Below are 24,162 nucleotides of genomic sequence, written 5' to 3'. Positions count from 1 at the left end.
GAGCGGGGCGGGGCTACGCCAATGGCGCGGCGCTACGCTAATGGCGCGGCTGGTGCCGCGCAACCGCCTCCGCTAGGGGGCGGAGGGGCGCGGCCGGGTGGGACGGTAACGCGCGCGGCGGCGCGGAGCCGCCTCGTCCTGTGAGGCGGCAGAAATGCGGGGGGGGGTGTCGGGGGTCCCGGGGGTTCCTCAGCACCCCCCTGGGGTCCCTCAGCCTCGGCGGCATCCCCTGCCCTCCGCCTGCCCCTCAGGGGGAGCCGGGGCACAGAGGCGACCGGCTGTGGAGAGCAGAGGAGTGGAGGGGTACGTGGGTTCCCGCGCCCCCGGTGCGGTGGCAAGGCGGGCTCTCTGAGGGAAGGCGTCTGGGGTTAGGAGGAGAGAGAGCTTTCCTTGCACTGTCAGCGTGAAATCACTCGGTTGGTCTTATCTGTGTGAAGTTCAGCTGTGTGGCTACATTAGAGGCGTTTTATCTGACAGGCGACCATTGCAAAGCAATTAGTTTTAGCGCATTTTTTTCCCTGCAAAGACCAGGAGCTGCTATTTTAAGTAGGTTTTGAGCACCTGGTGTTTTTTTATGTTTTGCAGAACCTGTTACCACAAAGGATTTTAAGCAGCAGCTTTGTTGCAAGTCAAATTAGATTTGAATTACAGGAAAAAAGCAGAAACATTGCATGTTTTCTTGTAACACCTTGATCTTCCCATGTGTCTGAGAGACTTATTTCAGCTTGTATTGCCACCGTAAGAAGGTAGGCTTTATGACTAATAAAAGTAATGCCAGAGTTGAAAGATAGCTTATACCTCTTAGTATGATCTTGCCTCCACTGCTGTATCGATGTAAGAAGCTCCTGCACTCTTGTCTTTTTTTGGGATCTCTGAATAGCTATTTAAATTATTTTCTTTACTTTGAACAGAACACAAACATAACACAGTCTAGATACAAAGCACATATGTGAATCCACAAAGGAAATTAATTTTGTACAGTGTTCAAAGTCAGACACCAAGTAAGACACAGCAGCTCAAAAGAGCTCTGACTAGAAGACAAATGCCCAAGTAATATCTAAACCATATAATTTTTATGGCATGTCTCTTTCTGACAGGAGGTGAAAAGTCAGGATTTATAATACGGCAGTGCTGGTAAAGCACTCCCATGTAGAGAGAGTTACACAAGAAATGTGTCCCTGTGCTAGTAAGGTGCCGCTGATGTAAGACAGTACATTGTAAGAAACAGGCAAAGGATGTCATCTCTGGAGCTTGTTTTCCAAGTATCTGCATCTATACCAGGAGCTCACTGCAAGTGAAACACATCCTCATGGTGAGCAATTTTTTAATGCCAGCAACAGCTTTGTGATACATAAAATCCTCATGGTGATACATAAAAATCAAGCATTTGGACAGTTCTGGTGTCAGAAATAAAACAGGAAAAAAGACTCCACAGTCACATGATTTGGTCATCTTGTCTGTTGCAGACTGTTTAGAGAGAGAGAAGGCTTTGGAAGTGAGTGGTCTCTGCCTCATTATATTTGATTTGATTTTTAACAGGCAGAGAAGAAAACAATTTTAAGTATAAAGGTAAAGATACATCCAGGTCATAGGCAGAGGAAAGGTCTATCTTGGCCTGGATTTATATCACCTTCAAAATCATCAGAAACACATCCTAAATGACTGAGATCATTGGGGTCTCTGACACTGATCTTAAAGTACATCAAGGAGCAATGGCGCCAGCACTAAATCCTGGACATTTAACACTAATGCGCTGTTAAAGCTAGAATCAGTAGAGAGCTGAGCTTTTAAAAGAGCTATTGAGGTATGTTCAGGTGGTTGTAGCTGGCCACCTCGTCGCCTCAGGTTAGGGATCGTTTAGAGTTTGTTGTGGTACCACAAGAGGTTCCTGGTTTCTCCTGGATCTATATAACGAGTGGTACAGCTACATTTAAGGGTACTGTGTAAATTTGGGCAGCGGCAGATGTTGCATCTTTCGTGCTGAACTGGGCTTTGGGTTTGGTTATGCCATGGAGTGGCAGAAAGGACCTGGTTTTCTGACAGGAAAGCACAGGTGGATTGTGTGCCGTTACCATCAGTGAGCACGTGCTGTTCAATGTTGCACTAGGGTTAGGAGCAAGTTTTTTTCAGGATTTTGAAAGAAATGAAGGTTGGAACTGATGCTGTCACAGCCACCTTGTTATACATAGCTCTGTGTTTGGCAAAAACAGCCCCTCTAGTGTAGAGAACAGTCTGGGGTTGCAGTTTGTTCCATTGCTGGGTGGAGAGCCTGGACTTTTACTTGGTATGTAACAAGTCGCTGAGCTAAGTTTAGGGCTGCTGTGGTTAGCGGCTACCTTCTTACTGATAATTTTGGTCTGGCAGGGTTGCTTCTTTAGAGCTGAGCTTTGGGGCAGAGTTAGGACGAAGGGTTTCATAAGCGTTACTCTGTGCGACTGGGTTTGCGCTGGATTTAAAAGGAGTTGGCTGGCTAATTTAAAGGTTCTTGTCATCTGCTGATGTCTTCATCTGCCTCATTCTGCATCCGATAGAAACTCCTTGGCTAGCGTTTGGTTTGACTTTAGGTCATTGCAGGTTTTAAAGTGTCACTGGGTAGAGACTGCCCTGGAGTGTGCATTGTGTTTGATTACTTGTTTTGTGGCTGCTCTCTGTAATTTAGATGAGCAGATATGCAGGGCTATCAAGCTGTTGAGTTTTGTTTAGGGCTTTGGCTACTACTCACTTTTCTGCTTCATTCTGTGTGAAATAGAGGGGTTTTTTTTGGTTTTTTTTTGTTTTTACTTGTGCATATTTAAGGGCAGCGTTACCGTTAGGAGTCCTGCAATGTCCCATTGACCTGCGTGTCGGTTGTTAATGCTGATGCAGGCAGAAGGTTGCGGATAGACATTTCTTAGATATTCATAATTTGGTGTCGCTTGTGGGAGAGTTATCTGAGATAGCTTAACATCAAGCAGATTTGCTGTTGAAGTTCAACTTCATGTCAGGGTGAAGGTTGAGATTTGAGATGGCAGATCCGAAGGACCAAACTTGTTATGTTGTGTTTAGAGCCAGCACTCACAGAAGCCTTCCAGCCTTGTTTTGCAGATGGGTTTAGACTTGCAGTTGCCTGCACATTATATTGTTTTTCTTATCATCATTTCTGGCTGTTCTGACCTTTCCCAGCATTTCCAAGGAGCAGTGTGACGATAACAAATCATACAGAAAACACCCACACATATGATCCTGGGGTTGTGATACATTTTTTTAGCTTAGTTTCTTGAAAAAATGAGATTTGTGCACTTAGTACTCTGTCCTCCAAATAGGACTTGGACCTATAGCCAATTCTGACTAAATGTAGTAGAACCTCTGTGTTTTCTGGCTTTGTGCAAATAGGTAGCTGCACAGAGGAGAGAGATGTTTGGTGAAAAGCACACCGAGGTGTGCTGGTTTTGGCAGGGATAGAGTGCCAAAACCAGCACGTGAGGACAGAGCTCAGTCCTTCTGGGATGTTCCTCGGTGGCACAATGTTTCTGTGGCTTTCAAAGTTTTATTTTACTCAGGCGGAGGCAACGAACCCCCTATCAACACCAAACTTTTTTGATAGTCACTGTGGTATAAGGTGCTTGTGATTCTGGGTAGATCACGTCACCTCTCTGTCTCCTGATTTTTCTTCCCCAACTATTTCTAGTCTGGTGCAGTTAGATAATAAACTTTTTTACTAGCTGTTTGTGCAGCATCTCGTCAAATGGAGTCCTAATACCAAGTGGACCTTGCTAGTTCTACTGCAATATAAGCAGCATGAACAACCTTCACAGCATAAACACTGTCAGTGGACACCTAGTCATGTCATTAGGACAAATTGAGGCTTCTACGAATATTTGCATCTCTGTCCTTTTTACAAGATGAAAAAAAAACCTGCGATGTGCATCTTTACTACTTACTGCGCTTACGTCACATTGGATATGAACGTTAGTCTCATATAAGGGTCGTTTTTTCTTTTTTTTGTGGAGATAACTTGCTGAGTATTCTCAAGGCAGTAGTGATGACAGCATAACGAATGATTGCCAAAGAGAGCGTGACATCATTTCACCTGAAGACAAGTTATTAAGTACCATTACTTAATCATACTCTGATAAGAGCGAGTAGCTTCTAAAGATTTGATAAATGCAATACTCATGCCTTCCCAACACAAAATCTTTTGCACAGCAAGTAGATTTTTCTTTTTCAAAGAAGAAGAAAGTCTCTACCTAGTGCTAAGCGTGTGATTTTATTTATTTATTTTTTTCCCCCCTCTTCTATATGGAGTTTCATCCCAGAGATGATCGCTCTCGGTGTCCGAGCGCCCTGCCCTGGTTAGAGCCCTGCAGGAGCTGCCAGCCCTGAGCCCTCCCGCATGGCAGGGGTAGCTGCATCGCTGCTTCCACCTTCTGGAGGAGACAATGAATGAGGGATCCTGGGTTTTAGGGATTTTTCTTGGGATTCTTGTACTTGATTTCTTTTGACTTTCTTTGGTTCTCTCCTGCTGTGGGTGTATCCAATGGGCTCTGTATGGTGAAGACTTTTTGTCCCTTTTCTCACACTCCCTCCATTTCTTGTTAGTATTTTCTGACCTTTTTCCTCCCTTATGTTCCTTTTTAAAAAATGTAATCTGAGAGCCATGGTAAACAGTTGAAAAGGCCGCTCACCCAGCCTTTTCAGCAAAGGATCTAGCAAAAATGAGGACATATACTGTGGTACTATGTCAGAAAAAACACAAAGAGCCATACAAGTATTATCTCCTTACACGTACTAGTAGGTAATATCATCCAGCACTGAAGTGTGAGGATTAGGCAGCAGCACAAAATACAATGCTGCACTGTGGTTTGGAAGAGAAGAGGAGTGCCCTATTCATGGTGATTTTATTCAGCTAAGACACTAGGGTAAACATTGCTAATCCTGTGAAAAATTTGCTATAAGGGATTCCTATGAATTCAGACCTTTTTTTTGAAGACTGTACTTTAAAGGTAGCTACGTTGTCAAAGTACTCTCAAAAACATGTTGTGGCACGGGAAATGTCAGCTTGAAGTTATGGGCTGGTCAACTGTAGGAGTGAAAATGGAGATGATTTATTTCATGCTTTCTTGGCAGCCCCTGAGCCTTCAGACGTGCTGTAGCTGGGGCACGCAAAAACCCCCTACATTTTGCATACATGCAGATCAATTATAAGTATCAACGAGCCCAGAGCACGGATTTGCTCGTGGACCGAGTAACCAGATGCTGCAGAGCCGCTGCATCTGGCTGGACGCACTGCGTGCGTAAGGAGGGATGGCTCAGTGCGCGGCCCCTTTGGCTGCCCAGGGCTATGTGAGCAGCCACTGCACCCTGGATCTGGAAAATCCATCAGCATCAGTTGAATCATCAGTGTTTTTTGAAGCAGATGAGAGTTGCTTAGAAGATCCCCATCCCATTATTGTAATATTCCACAGTAATATTATATGCAAAATGAACTTCAAGATATCAGATAACGTAAGCATACTTAACTGTTACCCATCTTTATTTGTGCTGAATCAAAAATCCAACCAATTCTTGCCTTTTTTTTTCCCTGTAAGTGCAATGAATGTGATCTGATCTCTGTTTCCAAAATCTACAATATTTAAAAGAAATCTTATTGCACTTGTAGACTGATTTACCAGTTTTGCTTTTCCCAGACGGTAATCCCCTCCTTGCTCTTAAGAAAAATTTTACATTTTTGCTTATCAGTGTCAAATTGGCAGAGAAAGTTCTGGTCATAAGGCTACAAAAAGAATTACAGACGGGGACAGATAAGCTGCTGGTAACAGTCTGCGGGACTGGGACTGTTGCTACTGTTAATTCTTAGCACTTGTGCTTTATTTCCCTTCAAATGTAAATAGCTAAGGATACACAGAGCACACAGGCAAGCACATGGGTAGTGTAAGTTAGCGAGCCTTGGTCTGTAGGGTGCAGGCTGAGGTTCTTTGGTGAAAGAATTGAGTATTTTCCATGTGGAAGAGTACCTGGGGAGATGATTCCACCCTCTCCCTCTAGATGACAGCAGAACACCAGCCTTGCTGTAAGGGATTGTTTCCTGAATGTATTTCAAAAGAATATCATTATTTGTTGTCTTGCTTGATTACTTTTTAAAGAGGTTGGAATTACTGTTGTAATATATTGCCCCGCTTCAGAACAAACTGCATACTTTGGAGAGCTGATAAAAAGAAAAAGCACCAGGAGTTTAAACATGTTCTTTTATGAATATCTGTTTCCGCAAACACGAAACATGTTCGCGCCTGTGATAAATATCTCTGTATTTTACAGGTAAAGTGCAAATCAGATGCTTCTTGACAAGCAAGATCCTGAACCCTCAGAGGCATCCTCATTTCTAACCCCGCATAAACGCATTTTTCTGGAGACCACTGCAGAGGAATATGTCTGTACCGGTGCAGTGCTTGATGAATCAGCATGGTGGTTTGATTTTGCATCCTTCCACGAAGAGGCTGATAAAGCCAGCGGTACGCTGTGAGCTCCCTGCCTTGGGCCGCACCGTCTCCCAGCTGGCCCGTTAAATGCCTCTCACGCCTGTGGCCAGGGACATCTCTCAAAAGCAGGCTTCCCTCTGGCACCGAGGCGGATCAGGCTGAAGCGCCTTGTCCTGCTGCTCTAGGCTTTCCCACCCGCTTCGGCCGCCCAGGACAGGGCCCTCGGTGACTGCTTCCCTAAACGGCATTTGTTGCACCAAAACCAAGGTGGTCCCTCACTGCTCCCCCGCAGCCAGCAAGGCCTTTCCCTGCGTGGGTTCTGGCCTGTAGAGACCTGCTGTTTTTTCCGTATGGAGGCCTTCTCAGGGGTCAGCTCCTTTTCCCAGAGTGCTTCTGCTGGGAGACTCCACGAGACTCAGTGACTGATTTTCAAATGCTGAGTTAGAGACGGAGCAGCACGCGCTCCTGCCATAACACCCAGGGGATGCGCCCACAGGCACCGCTGGCTATTTTGGACTTCCTTTGCTTGAACTTGGCTCTGTAGAAACAAGAAAAACATTGACAAGTGAATGGAGATGGTTCTTAGGAATGCAGATAACAATTCCTTCTTAGGAAGAAAAGCCAGGAAAAAAGAATTACACTATCTCTTCAAAAAAACTTATTTAAATGCGCTCTGCGCTTCCCCCAAGTGAGCTTCCTCTCACAGAGAAACAGGACAAGTTCAACTGTGAAACGGTAAGTGGATTATTACGGATATATTTTTTTAATAGGTTAGCTTTTGTTAGCTTTTAAAATTGTTTCAGAGATGTTTGGTATCCCAGTCACGCTGCCAGAGGTTTACGTCTGGAGATAGAAATAGGATTTGCTGTTGGGTACAAACAGGAAGAGGGGGAGGAACAAGCAGGCGGAGCAGAGCCGGGCAACTTTTTAACATGGCTTTATGTGTGGGTGGGCAGGTTTCCGTTTAGCTCCCTGGATGCTCTCCTTACTGCTCCAGTCCCAAGCAGCCCTGTGAGAGCGGGCTCCGCTGCTTGTGTCAGTCCACAGTAATGAAAATACAGGAAAAGTCCAAACTGGTTATTATTTGTGTTTACAGGAATGACAGCTCAGAGGTTTGAGGTTGGGGAATGGGGATGACATCAATTTTTTTCTGCAGTTATACTTGGATTATGTAGAAGCCAGAAACTGGGCTTCAAGATAACTTTACCCTATTGATTAAAATATTGCTTGCTTTTGGGGCTTCACTTTCTAAATCAGTAGGTGCAGCTACAATAAAAAAATCTAGAGGGGATAATGTAGTGATTCAGTTTTTCTAGAAGTATACATTGGTTTTAAGAACTAGTAATAGGCAGTGCTTTCAAAGAGAAGTTTTATACCTGAATACTTTGAAAATATTGTGACTTAGTCAAATGAAAGTTGCACTTTTGAATAATTGCCATTTTACCTGTTCTTGGGCTGCAGCAGCTATTTAAGAGACACACGAGTACGGGGGGGGGACGACTTTTTTATCCAAGCTGGAATTTTTGAAGTATGGCAGAATAAAGCCATTAGCTTTCTTAATTTGAAAATTATTTCAAGTGTATATATGTAATATATCCAAGGAAGAGTGGTTGTAGCTTAGCACAAATAACAAGAAGAAGCCAAGTAAGAGAAGCACTGATTCAAACAGAGAAAAAAAGGACAACAAAATAGAGAGTAGAGTTAGTCATTACTAAAATAAACTGATGAAACTATAAAGTGGTAGTGGGGGAAAAAAAAAAAAAAAGAACTTCTGCCCCTGAAGCACTGATACCATAGGCGTCGATAAATAAAAATCCTATGTTTTGAGTCCTGCTGCTAAATCTGGTACATCCCACTTGTGAAAGGGTAGAGTGTGATCAGGCAAGAGAGACACTGCTCCTGGCTGGGGGCTCTGCGCTTCGGGACGGTTCATCAGCCCGGATGGAACAGGGCTGTTGAAGGTTGCTTTAAGTTGGAGCAAGTGGGGCACGTAGGAGCGGGACGTATATATTTGTTTGGCTCCCAGGAAGGGTACTTTTAAAGAACAGGAGGCTCTGACGTGTTGCCTTGGCTTGAAGGGAGCACAGGCCTGTGAAAAGTCAGGAAAGGCTGGAGTGAGAACTGGTTGGAGAAATCAGTTGTGGTAAGCCTGCATCTCACAGGGGGAAAGATTCAAAAGACTGATGTTGATACGAGCTTGCGCTTCTGGGTAGCGTCAGGATGGAGTGTCCCCTGGTCGCTGACCCTCAGGGAAGTCAAGTCCGGTCACTGGCATATCTTCTGCTGCTGAGATGTGTGCCTTCCTAGTTAGGCGTTGCAGTGATTGTGAGTTGCTGTGTTGTAAAGGGTAGAAGTAGAAAAAAAAAGGTAGAAGTATCCTCTCAAAATCTCATTTTAAATGATGTCCTGTTACTTTGGACTAACTCATAGATAAGCTGGAACAATATTTTCAGTTGCAGTATCTTTTTTGTTCCCCTCCTCTAGACCTAATCTTCAAGACTATATAAATTGCTATTCGCAAATCTGTTTTTTTGTTCCACTTTGTTTCCGTTCCTGGTAATACCAGAGACCCCAGTCAAGGTCTCTTAGAGCTATGTTGTGCAAACACAAGGGGAGTATATGATCCGTGCCCCAGTTTGGAATAATACAAGTCAAAGACTGAAGGTTTCTGCTCACTTCAAATGAAGTTAAAATATCATCCGCGCCTGTTCACTAGACCTTCCAGAAAATGCAGGTAAAAACAGGCTGGAAATAAATATGAAAAACTAAGAAAGTTCTGAACTACCAGGAAGTGAAAATAAAAGAGATTTTTGAAGTGATAGGTGACGCCATCCCAGCTTTTTCATTTGCAGCTTGTCTCTGTTGTGAGTTTTGAGTCACGGGGCTCAGCCAAGCTCCCGGCAGGAATTTGCAGTGGGCGTCTGTCCAGTGACGGTGTCATTCCCAGCACTGGGGTAGGGGAAGGGACAAACTCACATGAAAGGGCTGCAAGCCCGTAGTGCTGAGGATGGTATGGGCTGCATTATGCACATACAAAAAGAAAGCTCTTATGACATTGGGTAACACAAATTTACCATAATAAAAACATTACTTTATGCTGAAAGTTTGTTCCAAAACAACAAAATGTTTGCGTTAATTTCTCAGGCTAAACGTTGTGGATGGTAAAGACAACACAAAGATCTAGGTCTTTAACAAAGAACCAGAACTCAACTCTGTAGCTTTTATTTCCATTAATATTGGAAGCATTAAAAAAAATAATAAAAATGGACAGAACAGAGACTCTTTTACACTGTATAACACCGCTCATTCACTGAGATCTGGGGGGATTTTATATACTGTATCTATACAGCAGCAGAAACACATGGCTACTGGAACATAAACCTATGGGTTTCTGAATAGGAAGTATTTGGGACAAAAGCCTCCTCTTACAAAAACATCTTTATGATGGCAAATGCAAAGCTGCTGAAGAACTGGGATCCTCAGCATCTGTTATTATTTTATAGCAGAAATTAGCACCCCAAAGTACATTTGAAAAATGTCCGCATAACTGTCAGCTGCTAGTGGATGGGATTTCAGTTTTTCAAGTCTCAGCAACATACGCATTAAATTGTTTCATTACTTGGCTCTTTGCCTCTCTACAAAGTAGATCAGCAGCCTGCTAAATTTGTAGATGGGACCGAGCAATCATCTCTGTCTAAAATCAATTGTGAAGCAAATGCTGATGTACTCTCCCCATTCTGCGGGTTACCGCTGCTCTGCAAACTCCTCACTGCCTGTAAATGGGTATTGTGGTAGCACTCTGGAGCCTCGGTTGTGGAAAACATCATGCAAAGTCAGAACAAAATTATCCCTGCCCTAAGGATCCTGCAGTGTCTTGCTCTCCGTTTTTACAATTAATCTTCATTTTTTCTTTTTCCTGCTCTGGAAGTTGGGCTGAGCAGTTGCAGACACTGGTGTTTTTTACTGGAGTTAGATCTGTACAGCACCTTGCCACTAAGCCCAAGGAGACCTTTCTCTCACTCCTTCCACTAATACTGTCTTTTTGGATATTACCTTTATACAGACATTAGAAGAAATTGAAAACCCAGCTTCACTTATGTGAATAAAAGCAGTGTCTCTCTTGCTTAGCTAGATGCGTCTGAGATCCTGGCTCTCAGTGGACTGGATCCATGAGAGATACTGGAGGCAGACAGCTGGCACGGCAACCTCTCGCTGTGTGAAATGTACGCTAGTACATTTGTAGGTGGTTATAAAAACAACTTTTCAACGTTAGTGTTCAGGTGTGCTGCTGCTTAACGCATGAAGAAGAGTCCACAGACTTTTTTTTCTGTTTGGCCACCTTCATTATTATTGTTTCTTTGTGTGTGTGTGTGTTTTTCTCTCCCTTAGAAACATGATGGCTATAAAGTCTGATGTTCCAGTTTTGCTGAAGGATATTTTGAGGGTCTCAAAAAACATACCAAGGTGATAGAGACAATGAGCTTTGAATGTGTAGAACAATCACCTAGAGCTAATTAGTGGTTTGTAGTTTTAAGGGATAATCAAATGCTGGGTTCTTATAAGAGACTAAGTGTGTACCATATTGCTCGCTCTGAGGCTTTTTACATGCCTTACACAGACATACAGACAAAATAATTGTGGAAATGAGAAAGAGTCCGCTTGCTGCAGCCAGAGCAGCAAAGACAGACTTGTAGCTGGGTTTCGTTTTAAATCTGGTGCATGAATTACCTGGAATTCCCTGACTTTCTGTCTGGCTTGACCCTGCTTTGTTCGAAGCGGTCATGCAAACGTGGTAAGTGGTGTATGGTAATAGATTATACAGAGTGTACTGCCTTGCCGTGGAATAAATATTGTCTAGGACAAACTGTCTGTCCTCGTTGCCTTGGGCATGAAGCATCAGTTGGTAGGTGCGAACCACTGAATTTGGGGCGCACCAGCGTATCTGTGCAGAGCCGTCTGTAACTTCAGACACCTCTCTGAGCCTTGGTGGATCTGGAACCTCATCTTCCCCCGACACGCCAGGGCATAAACATTGGGATACACTCTGAAGTTCGCTGCACGGCTTCTGAAGGTGCCTGCAAGGGTTGTAGTCACAGGCGGTGTATGCCAGTTGCACTGGGGTTTCTGTCGACTGTTCATCATAATCGTAGTCATCTACGAAGTGTATCAGTGATCTAGTGGATGCAGGCTCTGACCGAGCATTCACGCTTGTGGAGTTCGGCTGTGGTCGGCTCGTTTGTGGTGTACCTTCCTCGGCATGGGTGGCAAAGGAGTGGATGTAACGGTCAGTGGCATCAGGGTTTCCTGTTGCTCTAGTAGAATAATCACTGGTGGGCTGGTTGAATGGGCCTTCCTGGGGAAACATCCCATCGGTTGTTCTGAGCTCTCTCTTTAGCTGATCCGTTTCGGTTTGACTTATGGAGCCATAATCTGAGGACTGACTGTAGAGTTCTTGGAGAAAACCCAGGGAAGTGGTTACGGATGCAAAGGAAGGGAGATTGCTCGTGAATTCGGAAACTGCCTTCTCCTCGTGGGAAGAACTGCTTGCCTTTGTGAGCATCAGCTCAGTTGGGTTGGCTGCCGTCATGCTCATTACATTCCTCTGAATTAGGGAGCTGGTGTAGGTGTCTTTGGTTAGTGGAGCAGAGTCTGTTGTTGTTACTACAGTGGTGGCATCGTAACTGGTAAGGCTGAAAGCATCATGTTCGGGAGAGGGTGTGTTTGAATCAGGCTGCATAACTTTTCTCTCAGGCTGGCATTTATCGTAGAGTTCTAGCAGTGAAAAAGATGTTGGAGGTCTGTCCCAATCTTCCTGGGATGTGTTGCAAAAAGTCTCCCAAGCCCTGCAGAAGGGACAAGTTAGAATAGACAAGATCCACAAGAACATTACAGCTCAACATTACAGCTCAACATTACAACATATAAGGCTGCTTGGATTGGAACTGGCAACCTGCTACCCAAAAGCGGCCTTTATGTTAAACAAGACATGAAACCTAAACCAAAGCTTGTCTTAACAAGAGTCCTGTGCTTGGCAGATGGCTGTATGCAGCACAGGGAACTTAGCTGACTGGCTTTTTGGTTTTGTGAGGTGCAGGAATATTTTTTGCCTGAGAAGAAGCATCCTTTGGTACGAGGACTGTGAACCTTAGCAAGAGTGTCAGGGTTCAAGGCAACTTGTCGTAAAGGGTAAGACTTTAATGGCACACTAGGAGGGGAATGCATGCAGTGAGATGGAACAGAGTTCCCAAGATCCTTAAGCCAGCTGGTTTAGGCAGCTGGAGCTGTGCTGACACAGGATGTGCTTTTAAATTACTAAGCTGGGAGTTCTTTCTTTACTCAGACATCGCATGTTTTTGTAAAGAATGCAACTGCTAAGCTCATCCTGATGAGACACAATCTAATTTTAACAATCTACTTCCCTGCTCTCTCTGCTACTGATGACAAATCTACTTGGTGGTCTTTCAAGAGGAAGAGAGATCACGTATATGCAAAGTACTTCTTTGAACTACAGCTTATTGCAATTAGTCTGTAAGACTGCAGGAGAGCATGGAAACAATAGGTGACAAATGGTGCTGTTTGCAAGGGGGTTTGCTGACTGCCTGTGCTGATCTAGGCTTGCCAATGCAAGGGCAAAGTGTAAATAATGTGCTAAAGTTCTTGCAAAGTCTTCCAGTTCCTGCTCCCAGTGCTGGCCCATCAAGGCCACCAAGCCAGCTCATTCTTTATCTCCAGCTAATAGAGAAATATGAACTGAAATAGAGAAAATAAGCTATTCTGACCTTAAAGTAGAATCCACAGCTAATAACACTTTGTACTGTTGTTCTGCATGTACCCATCGCATTTGTCCGCATTCAAGTATAATTCAGCCATGCTTTGTCCCTGAAGGGGACTTTATTTTGCATTTCTGCCTCTTGCGGAAGGGAAGAGCACATAAGGAATTTGAATAACTTGGAGGACAGTGAATGTTTAGTCCCCAAACAACTTACACATTTAAGTTGTGTCTGAAGGGCGTTACTTTATCTCCTTGAACTCACTTACTTTTGCAGCACAATTGTCTTGGGCTTGGAGAGCAGCCAGGAGAGCTGGCAGTCGCATAACAGAGGATTTCCGTACAAGTTGATGATGATGCTGTCCGATGAATTGATGTTCCAAGCATTAAAGGAACTCAGGTTACAGCTACAAGATGGCAAACGTGACAATTAGCAAATGTTGAGCTACCTTCCAAGGGCTGGAGCGTGCTCAGTGTCCCCACGCATGTAAGACACAAAGTAATATTCCCAGTTCGCTTGGAATTAGCCAGTTACCAACACCACCATTTCTGCACTTTAAAGGCCAGGCTAATACCTGCCCATCTCTCTGATTTGCACAGGGTAGCTGCTGTGTGTTAAAGCATAACAAAAGCATCGTAAGGGGATAACACCTCTAGAGATGGCAGCTGGAACGGAAAGGATTTGGCAAAGGTCTTCTGTGAAAGATGGTCTCCTCTCTGCCATCATGCATTCAGCTACGCTTTTCTCTAGCTTCTTTCTCAGTCTGCTTTTAATGGCTTGACTTTCCCTATGCCAGTCATCCTCTTCACGTTAATTACCTCTTTCTTAATAAAGACTCTCACCTACTAAAGTCAAATGACTAACACAGGAAGACCTTGCTTGCCTTTACTGTTCAGCTGTCCTAGCTGCCGAAAGAGTGTGATAATGTGACCTCCCTGCAGTCTGAGTGCTCAGAAGATGGTTGCTTTTGTCTATGACTTTAACTGCTACTCCTTTGGGTTTTTTTAAGTTTGGGTCATGATTTTATGCACTTTGAACTGGTATTCCTGCAGGTATTGTAAAGTGCTGTGTAAATTCAGTGTGGCAGTCTAGTGGGGGGTGGAATCCATTGGGGTTTTTTGCTTAAATGGGTTTCTTTTCCTGGAACTGGTTCCTAGAGCACAGCCAGTGATCTAGTGTTTGCTTTCTGATATACTTATAATCTAGGCCTATCTAACAGAAATCTCTTAAGGTGCTCTCCAAATCTTTTCCTTTATGCTGACTCTTCTGTGTGCAGTTTACCTACTCTTATTTTGATAAATCACTTTCAGACTTTTGTTTCCCTTTGTATTTCAACAGGTGTGTAACATACCAAGTAAATCACACTGAGGTGTTGCCGCTAGAGTAAGGACCAAACCATTGCTTTTACTAATGCTGAACGGGGAACTACATTAATCTCTCACACTAAAAGTGGGAGGGACAGGATTTTTGGCTGCTGCCAAGGTGCAGATGTTAGGAAACTGTCAGCATTCATCCCTGTAGAGCAAGGAATCCCCAGTGACCTGCTTCTCTGGTGAGACATTGCCATTGTAGATGTTGGAAGCATGGTCTGTATCGCAAGTGGGCTTCTGTGGGTCTGTGCTAATCTTAACAGCGCTGGACGAATTCATGCTGTGGACTGGGAGATAAGGCAGAAGAGTGGGAGCAGGATGGATGAGATCTCAGGCAAACAGTAACTGTACTGCTGCCACGAGTCTCATGCCACCTCTTTGGGCTGTATCAGCTCTTCTGCTGTATCGCATGTATCGCAGGCTTCACATGGCATATCTGAGTATAAAACGGCGTGTTTCTCCGTGGCAGGCAAGCCCATACCCCCTTCCTAAATATTTGATAACAAGCAAGCTTTGCATAAAAATCAGCTCCAGCTTGGCATAAAAATCAGCTCCCGGGCAGCATGGTGCTGTGAGGCAAAGGCAGTATTACGTGTGGAAGAACAAAATAGAAAACAACTCACTTCTCAAACGAGAGTTGGCTCAGATGAGGAGCACTGTTGAACATCTCTGTCCTCACGAAACCCAGTGAGAGGGAGTCTTGACAGTTCAGCTCTCGGAGATCAGGCATGGACTTGAAGAAGTCAGTATCGAGGCTTCTTAATCGTGACATCTTGGTCAGGTGAAGCGATCTGAGGTTGGGCAAGTCTCTGGTCCACTCTGGTTGAACTGAAGCAGAAAAAAGATTTATACCTGTTGCCTAAATAAGGCATTTCTGTGGATTTCTGCCTAAAAAAGTTTTGAATTCATAGAGATATAAAATATCTCTGTGGCCGTCTGCAGCTATTCTCTTTGGGAAAGGAATAGAACAAAAATCAATATACCAGCGTGTAAACACCCACGCAATCACATTTTTGTAATATTACCTGCAGGCCTGGTCATGCTGTCATAGAGCAGAGGAAGGGAAGATAGAAGGGCAATAAAGCTGATCAGAGATATGGAATAGCTTTCCTATTAGATTGAGATTAAATGAACAAGGATTTCTCTGCTCAGAGAAGTGATGGGTTGGTAGAGATTAGAGAGGCCTACAAAGTCCTGGATGGTGTGAGAAGGTCAAATAATTTATTCCTCCTAGCACAGGTGATAGAGCTGAGAGACATGGAACTGAAAGAATAGGTCTTACACAAAAGCGCCTTTCCATCACATGATTGAATTGTGTAACTCACTACCACAAGAGGGATTAGGCAAATTCACAGGGGAAATTTGCTGGTATATCTATTAAATGTGAGTTGAGGTGAAACCTCTGTCTTAGGGAGTCCCTAAGCTGCTGGTTAGTCGAACCAGGACACATACACATGGAGAAAGTCTCTCTGTGCCGCTTCTCTTTCTTCCACCCTCTCCATGAGAAGTGCCACTATTGGGTGCTCATGGAAGGATGACACCATGCTGTGGTTCTTGTGTCAGCGTTAACAAATAACCCACCAGTGAAATCTCACAGAACCCCTGAGAGATGAGAATGGTTTTATGTGAATAGAACTGGTATGAAACGAGACGGGAAAACACGTAAGCTGGCCTTATAAATGGGCCCGGAAGCGTTCTGTCGTGGCCGAGATCTTGTGGTGTGCAGGGAAATGGGGAGCATGGCCTGGCTCTGCCCCAGGCATCTACTATCTCTCTGCCTCAGCACCTCAGTTATAAACTGAGAATGGCAGGGGAGGCAGATAAAAGAAAAAAAATCATGCTGTAAATTGCTCAGGGCAGGGATTGTCTCACTGTGCGGAAGTATTTGGCCGGTTGCGGTTGACACACAAAGCCTCTCTCTGTGCTACTTCAACACAGCAGTATAAAGCAGAGTGTAACTCTGGGGATAGACAAAGAAATATTTCAGCAGTGTGTCTGGAAAGAGGAATGAATTACCTCCTGCGTGTCCCAAAACTAATCTCAGGGCTGACAGCGGGATGACTGTCAGCAGCAGACAGTGGAATTATGATGGAGGTGGGGGACTACTGTGGGACAAATAGTCCTCTTTGGTGGTGTCTGGTCTCTGCCCTTCCTTTGGGAGGCTGGTCTGTGTGAGGGTTTCTCCCCAGCAGTTACATGACTAGCTAGAGTGCCCTGCACGCTTGGACCAGCTTCAGTGCAGGGTGTTCCCCATCCACCCTGGGCTCGGCCAGGATGGGAGCCATCGTCCCAGCAAGGCTTCTGCTCCCCCCGGCATGACCAAGCCCCATGTTTACAGTGGGAAATCCAGAAACTTACTTTTCTCAAGAAAGGTCCCGCTTAGATCAAGCACGTTGATGGTGTTTCCAGGCGTGCTCGTGGCCTCACCAGGAGATGTGCTGATGGCAAAAGCAGACTCCCTAATTCCTCTGCTGTCATCCTGCCCGAGCAGCGTTGCAGAGAGGTTCAGGAACTGTAGCTGAGGGTAACAGGAAAAAGCCAGTGGCTGGATTTCAATCAGTGGGTTTCCAGCCAGAGACAACCACTTCAAGTTAGGCAGGGAAGAGCTGTGGCATGATGGCAGAGATGACAGCTTATTAAAGCTTAAGTCCAGGGAGAGGAGACTGCTGAGGGCTTCAGATCCCCATCTAACTGCCTGGAGATGGTTCTGCCTCAGCAAGAGGTTGCGCAGCCGTGGGAGGTTTGCTATCTTTGTGCCGTTCACCTCTTCTAAGAGGTTGTTGCTGAGATCCAAGGTCTCCAGGGTCTCCGGTAGGCAGATGGGGAAAGCCGTCAGGCTGTTGTTGGTCAGCTGCAGGGTGATCCAGGTGCTGTTCTTCTGATCCTCACAGGACATGCTGGTGAGATTAACGTTCTCCCGAGAGTCTTCCTGAGTCAGCTGGAAAAAGGTGGTGACGTCCCTGGATGCTGCAGGCTCTGCTCTGCTCACTGGGCCTGACGCTGTGTTCCCCACCAGCAGAGAGAGGATGAGCAAGCGTGAAAGCATCCTTCTCCTAAGTGGCTTGCAATTAACTTGCAAGGTCTGTTTGGTTTTTTTTTTCAGGGAAGGGAAAACAAAACACCAGCATTAAGAGCTAAATTAAATCCCTCCAGGCAGCTACGAGCTATTTAAAAGTGAAACATTTGTAAGTCCTTTCCTATTGCATCCAGGCAGCGGAAATGATAATTAATGTCTCTTCTGAAATTAGGCCTAAGTAAACATGAACCCTTGGGGACAGAAGTATCATATAATCTTAGTCTAAGTGTACCTACAGTTTTTCATGCAGAAAGCAACCAAGTTGTATCACGTGTCTGGTTCCCACGCCAGTACCCTGGGTACCAGTCTGGCACCCAGAACAGCAGCAGCGTAGGAGGTGGGCTCCCCGGTCTCTCTGCTGGGCTGCCTCTGTGCAGCACAGGCGTACAAGGGAGTGCCGGTGCTACTCCAGTATAAATACACCAGTTGGTACTGTACTGGATAAGCTGCAGGAAAGCTGCGCTTTGAGACTCACCCTCCTCCTCTGCTCCTGACCCGCTGGCAGTGCCCTGGAGCCTGTCTGCCAGGCAGGTGAGTGCCGCAGCCGTGATACACACTCCACCTCCTGGGGAAATGATGTGCTGAAAATGCAGCTCCTGAACCAGATTTCAGTCAAAGCGGTCAGAAACTGAGAGTGTGCTCCGGGATCAGGGCCCCAAAGTTTGGGTACCAAGCAGCATGTTATTCAGTGTTACAGCTCCCTCTGTGCTCCGTCTTCGTCCCATCCCAGCTTTGTCTTTGTCATTTAGAAGAAAAAAAAAAAAAAAAAGAAAAAAATAGTCCTAAATGACTTGTCCAAGGCTGCGCAGGTAATCCGTGTCCGAAGAGGAAGTTAACCACAGCCCGAAACCAGTGCTTTACTTACTGAGCTGTCTTTTGTGCTGCCAGGCATCATAATGATCATTCCTCATCCAAAAATATATCACAGTGTAGAGGGGGTGAGTGAAGCCCTATGTAGTATGAAATATCTCAGATTTATTCCAAACCTTAATAGCTACTTTCTGTTCTGTGAATGGTGCCAGGTCTTGCCCAGGCCATCATTTGTTGCTGCTATCCCAGGTTTTAAGTAGGGACCAGCAAAAAAATCATAATTTGGTTGCCTGTGCCCTTTTTGTCATCTGGAACCGAGTGAGAGCTGAGCAGCCTCAGGGCTTCCTGGTCACCAGAGCTGCTGGATTCCCAGCACATGGCAGGGAGAGGATGAGAGGAATTGGACCGCTGGATCCCGATTTTAGATTTAATCGTAGTCCCTGGCTCTAAACCGCATCCGCTTGCACGTACCTGTCCAGAAGTCCTGATGCCTCGTGCCTCCGCTCTGCGTGGCTCTGATTGCCTGGCCTTGATTTTATACACTTCGGTGACTCAGCCGAGAGCGTGAAATGCCTCTTTTCTCTTCCCAGCCTTCCCTGCTCGCAGCTCTGCCCACAAGCGCAGGCGAGGTTTGTTCCAGGCTCGCTCCCCCGCATCCAGCTTTCCCCTGCCTGGAGAGGGGGTGGCTCCAGGCAGCTTTCCCTGCTCCCTTGGCCCTAGCAGGAGGTGGGTGGGTGGGAGGGAGGGCTCTTATTTCCCAACACTCAGGCAGGGCTACTCTGTGTCTGTCTTTGTCTAAGCAGAGGGGGGTAAAGGAAAGATCAGTGTCTGTAGTCCCAACTCTCACGTCTTCCACTGACGGGGGGGGGGAAGGGAGAGGAATTACTGTGTTTCTTTGCTGACAGGTCATGGTGATGTAAAGCTAAGGCTCTGTCTGCTGACATGGGCTTTGGTCGCTCTCTAGGTGCCAATAAAAGGCTCCAAGTGTTTTTATTTCTCTCTAAGACTCTTGCACTTGGGAGTAAATCCTGGAAATGTTCACACAGGACAAATGACTTTTATAAGGAGGCCCTTGAGAAATGTGAAAAGCAAAGCTCTCACCTGCCACTCCTGCAGAGAGGAATTCTTTCGGCCGATGGAGAGGGCCCACGGCATCTCACGCCGTGCGTGATGGACTTGGGAGGCCTCTCCCGGCCCTGCTGTGTGTGGGTTGTGTTCTCTGTTCTGCATCTTCTGTACCGCGTGGTGTGGGAGAATTCCCATTCAGCTCCCTCTCTCATCCTTTGCTGGATAAGTAAGACTGACAATATGAAACATCTCCCACCAAGGGACCTGCCCTGAGCTGTGTTTCTTACCATTCCCACAATTCAAATAATAATAATTAGGCTGGTCAAGGGCTGAGAATAAAGCCACTAATTGGAAAGGCATGAATTGATAGAGATTGTTCCAAAGTAAAAGCAAAAGGGTGGTTGTTCAGTTGCTACTATAAGACAATGATTAAAATTTTCAGGGAGAAGAGTAGTCAGTTCTTTTCATTTATCAGGACAACAAAACAGTTCCATGACGTGAAGGCAACACAGACCTTTGCTTTGGTGCTAAAGTGCAGGTAAAGGACTTGCTTTCCCAAAAACCTTGAGTCTGCATGTACGCAGACCTTATCTATAGACCATGTCATTCATTATCTGCGTGGGGAGAGAGCCTTGAAAAACACCAGAACATCCACAGAACAAGATACGGTCTTTTGGTAGGACTCTCTGGAGCCATTGCGGTTCCCTTGGAGGCCAGGCGAGATGTACATATTGTTCCTGTGTGGAATGGCTCTAAGACAAGATAAATAGTTTCCTAGATGAGGGGCTAATCCCACAGATTAATCCCTGGTGGAGCAGCTGGCAGGCCTGCGTTTAGGGCAGCGTGCAGGCCAGGCACGTGCGCACCAACAGGTAGCTTCAGAGATCTGTACTTTCCTAGGTTCAAAGGGCAAATTGGAGCAGGTTAAAAAAATCTGAAGAATTTGGTATAATAGGAGGAAAGTCCAGCCCCTGCCAGGCCCGTGGAAACCCTGCCTTCCCTTTGGCTTTGCGGACCTGCTGGCTGCAAAGCTCCTCTTTGAGAGAAGCCGGGGAGCAGGGAGGTGGCCTCGCTTTGCTTTGGGCTATCGAGTGCCCATGTTGGGTTTGCTGCCGTTAGCTCAGTATTTACAGATAGTGAATTATCATTGGTTATTGAATGGTTTTTACTCTCTTAAAAAAACCTACTCCATCAAACCTGGTAAACCAAACACTGCCTTTAACGCGTTCAACCTTACTGACTTCATTTTGGAGACTGAGACAAGCAGCTTTGTAAGACTGGAAAAGCAGCCCAAAAAGCGGGCCACTCACTCAGTGGAGGTGGAAGGGAGGTGGAGTCTTTGCCCAGAGGTGCTTGATTCCTGAGCCATACGGAGAACCTCTTGCAAGAAGCAGAGCACCCTTGGAAAATGAGCTTTGGTTATTTTTAACTTTTGTTTCTGCTTTTTGGATACCTGTTTTTTTGAGGCAGGCATTGTATTTTCTCAGCTCTTTGCTTAGCTGCAAACTCAAATCATCTGGAATATTACTCCTATGGTACCACGTCTCAAAGAGCTGCCCACGTATTGGTGAAAGTTTCCCAGGGCAGACAGCAGCCCTTTCTCACCAGTTTCTTTGAAATCATCTGGTAGCAGCAGGCAGTGATTTCCCCTTTGTGAATCACTTTGGCATCTTCTCATGTCGCTGTGTTTCTTCAGGTTATTCTTCTCCTTTTTTCTACTTTTCTAAGAGTTTCAGTGGCAAGCTGGGGGAACGTTTAGTAAAGGCAGGCATTTTTTCACAGCCTTTTCACAAAGAGCTGAACCAGATGCCCCCTCCCCGGAGCTGATTCAGTGCTGCACAAAACCCCTGTGCCTGCAGGAATGCTAAGGGGTGAGCCTTGCATTCCTTAGTGACACCAAGATAAGCAGAACCACGGGGAGAGCAGAAGGCGAGGATGGTACCAGGCTGTAAAGTTTAAGAGATGAATGTTTCTCATTGGCTGTGATCCAAGTGATGGTTAAGAATGAAAATACACTGAAAAAATCTGGAGAATGGCTTTTAAAGCCAATAAAAGAAGTATTTTGCAGGTCAGTCTATACAGCAAGCACAAGCAAGACGTTTTCCTACAGAGAAGAAGGATAGAATGCAAGAACAGGATTATTTAGCCTGAGGTTTCAGAAAAAGACCTATGGGGTATGCGTGTTGTCTGCTGCAGTAACGCGTGCTGAAGGCAGTGGTGAAATCCCCTATGGAATTTGTTGTGAGTAAGCACAGACAGCAACCATCTGACATCGGTAGTGTTTTACCCTGCCCTGACTTGGGTTTAATTAAGCATGATGTACAGGATAGGGTTGCAGCTGAGCCGAGGTATTAGTTTCCGAAAGGTTTTTGTTTTCATCTAAACAACATTCCTGTCCAGGATTTTGTCTCCACATTGCGAAATTTCAGGGCAGATGCCTTTGTCCTGCTTTTACTCTCTCTGCAAAACATCTCTCACGCATCTGGCACTGTGCAATTAATAATTTGGTTACTATCCTAACCCTATGTATAAATCAGGTGGTATGCGCAAGCGAAAGCCAATTTTAATCAGGATATTGTATGAGTAAGGGAGGGTGTGGTACCCCACGCGCATTAAGGGGAACGTCTGGCTGGGACGCACTGGGTGACGTGGGGAGGGATGAAAGATGACTCGATGCCGTGGCTGGTGCCGAGCTGGGCTGGTGCAAGTGTCCGAGCAGGCTGGTACAGACCTTCTCTCAGGAGCTGCCCCCCGTATCCAGCCTGGAGTTGCGGAGGTGCAGGAGTGCCTTGGTCGTGCCTTCCCACTTCGACCTCTCCAGGGGCTGAGTGTAGGAAATGGAGCTACAGTCGCTGCCCCCGTGCAGCACTGAAGGCAGCTGGATAAAATCATATTCCTTTGCTAAGTGTTCCTTATCTGTCTTGAAAAAGCCTTGTGAGGTGAGTGCAGCAAGGAGAAGGATGATCTAAAGAAACATGGAGACAGGACAGCAGCAAGGGATCGTTCCCTTAAAACTAAAACGACACGGGTGGGGCTTACAGCCAGCGGGGATGAGCTGGCAGAGCTGCTCCTTGCAGAGCAGCAGGAAGGCTTTACTCGAAAGGCAGTGACACACGGAGGAGATTGAGGGAGGGGCAGGAAAGAAAACAGAAATATTTTATTGTTTCTCTGAAATCCCAGTCCAGACAACTTAGGACTGCAAGTAGGCGTGTTTGCTTAGCAGTAAAATGAGCCACACACTCTGCTAACGGGAACTACATTCAGAGTTCCCTTATCTCTGCCTTCATGTGGTCAGATCGTTTAGACGACAGGTGGCAACTACAGGGCAACAGTCATGTGAGAGGTTCTGCTCCAAGAGCGGCAAGCATGGGGCTGTGCTTCCCGATGAACAATTTGTGGAGTCTGTCATAGCTACATGAGGGGCTCTAACACAGGCACAATCCCGACTGCGACTCAGTAGCCAAAGTGGAGGCTGAGTCTGGAAGAGGGCTGCCTGTGGAAGAAGTGCTGGCACAAAGATGCGCATTCAGTTCCCCCACGGCACCCTTGGGCAGGTTTTAAGTATTGCAAATGTTTGGACTTGGAGTATTTGTTATAGGTGGTTCTCACATTGCGAGGAAAATACTTGGCCTGTGTGAAGCAAGTGAGAAGTAAGTCCTCTGCTGAAGGAAAACTGGATGGTTCCTCAGCCCTGCATAAAAAGGACTGAGGAGAGGCAAGTGCAGAGGGCTGGGAAGCAGGCTGTATCGGCTCTTTCTTTTGCAAAATGTAAAGCTATAGTTTGTTTAAACTGGCACAAATCGGGAGTGATTCCACTGCAGCCTACTGACAGGCACTGGAGGAAAGCAGGGGACGTGACAGAAAAATCAGGGCTATCCACTCCCAGTGATGGTTAGGAATTGTGCAGTGATTTCTGCAGCATCTCGGTGATATGACAACACCTCTGCATTGTATTTCTTTAGATATGTGAAACCAGTTTTGGTTTGTCCAGCAGTTTCATGAATCCTCCTCGCTTCATTCTCTCCTTGCTTTGCTGATCACTGTGCGTTGCTGGGCAGAATCAAATGCCTTTCAACTCGGTGGACGCGCGTGGCTCCCTCCAGCAGACAGAGCTGCCTGCTCCAGCGCTGGTTCCTCAGGCACAGTATCACCGAGTAATCTCTTTGTATTCTGAACCGTATGCATGAGTAAGATCATTTCTACAGGTGTTTCAGCTCCTTACTCAACTTACGAACAAGTTTAGTTTAGAGTTAGATGTCACAGTGAAACAGAGCAACAGGGATAGAAAATGGAAAGACACTCGGAGGCCTTTTTAACAAGCAAATAATTTTAAATAGTACCTAAAGCATTTTTTTTCAACCTGGAAATTAACAAAGTTCCTCAAAAGATCCAACGTTTTGAATCCAGTTTTGCCAAGATTAATGCTTTGTTTTAGGTGTCTGGTAGCTCCTTTGTCTTTCAGGGAACTACTTAAGTGGATGAAGGTAGACAGGGGTGCTACATTTTTGAAGAACTGTGTAATCACTACTTGGGTTGTGAGAGCTCACTCTGCAGGACTTTGCAACGCTAATGGAATGTTTTCTGTCCCAGTGCAAGTGTTCAACAAGTAATGT

General features: G+C 45.6%; 2 protein-coding genes across 3 annotated transcripts in view; one reads left to right on the top strand and one right to left on the bottom strand.

The window, feature by feature from the left end:
• Positions 1 to 203: 203 nt before the first annotated feature.
• Positions 204 to 24,162, top strand: part of BMP2 (bone morphogenetic protein 2) — a 333,293-nt gene continuing 309,334 nt past the window's right edge. Inside the window, exons 1-2 of the mRNA XM_075749818.1 lie at positions 204 to 303; positions 6,295 to 7,190. The gene's annotated coding sequence lies outside the window, so the exon portion shown is untranslated. The remainder of the gene's footprint in view (positions 304 to 6,294; positions 7,191 to 24,162) is intronic.
• LRRN4 (leucine rich repeat neuronal 4) lies at positions 9,643 to 19,370 on the bottom strand. 2 transcript variants are annotated; one of them, XM_075749813.1, is made up of 6 exons: positions 18,953 to 19,204; positions 18,177 to 18,407; positions 16,954 to 17,684; positions 15,219 to 15,423; positions 13,494 to 13,631; positions 9,643 to 12,298 (listed from the first exon to the last, which is right to left on the bottom strand). In XM_075749813.1, the coding sequence occupies exons 3-6, from the start codon at positions 17,639 to 17,641 to the stop codon at positions 10,966 to 10,968; spliced, it is 2,364 nt and encodes a 787-aa protein (XP_075605928.1). In that variant the 5' UTR covers positions 17,642 to 17,684; positions 18,177 to 18,407; positions 18,953 to 19,204; the 3' UTR covers positions 9,643 to 10,965. The 2 variants fall into 2 exon arrangements, with proteins under 2 accessions (XP_075605928.1, XP_010309221.1); XM_010310919.2 differs by lacking the exon at positions 18,177 to 18,407 and having other exon boundaries at positions 16,954 to 17,677; positions 18,953 to 19,370.

Source organism: Balearica regulorum, chromosome 3 (genome assembly GCF_011004875.1).
Source record: "Balearica regulorum gibbericeps isolate bBalReg1 chromosome 3, bBalReg1.pri, whole genome shotgun sequence".
NCBI classification, from domain to species: Eukaryota; Metazoa; Chordata; class Aves; order Gruiformes; family Gruidae; genus Balearica; species Balearica regulorum.
Note: the sequence above shows the minus strand (reverse complement) of the source record. Positions and strands in the feature narration are given on the sequence as shown.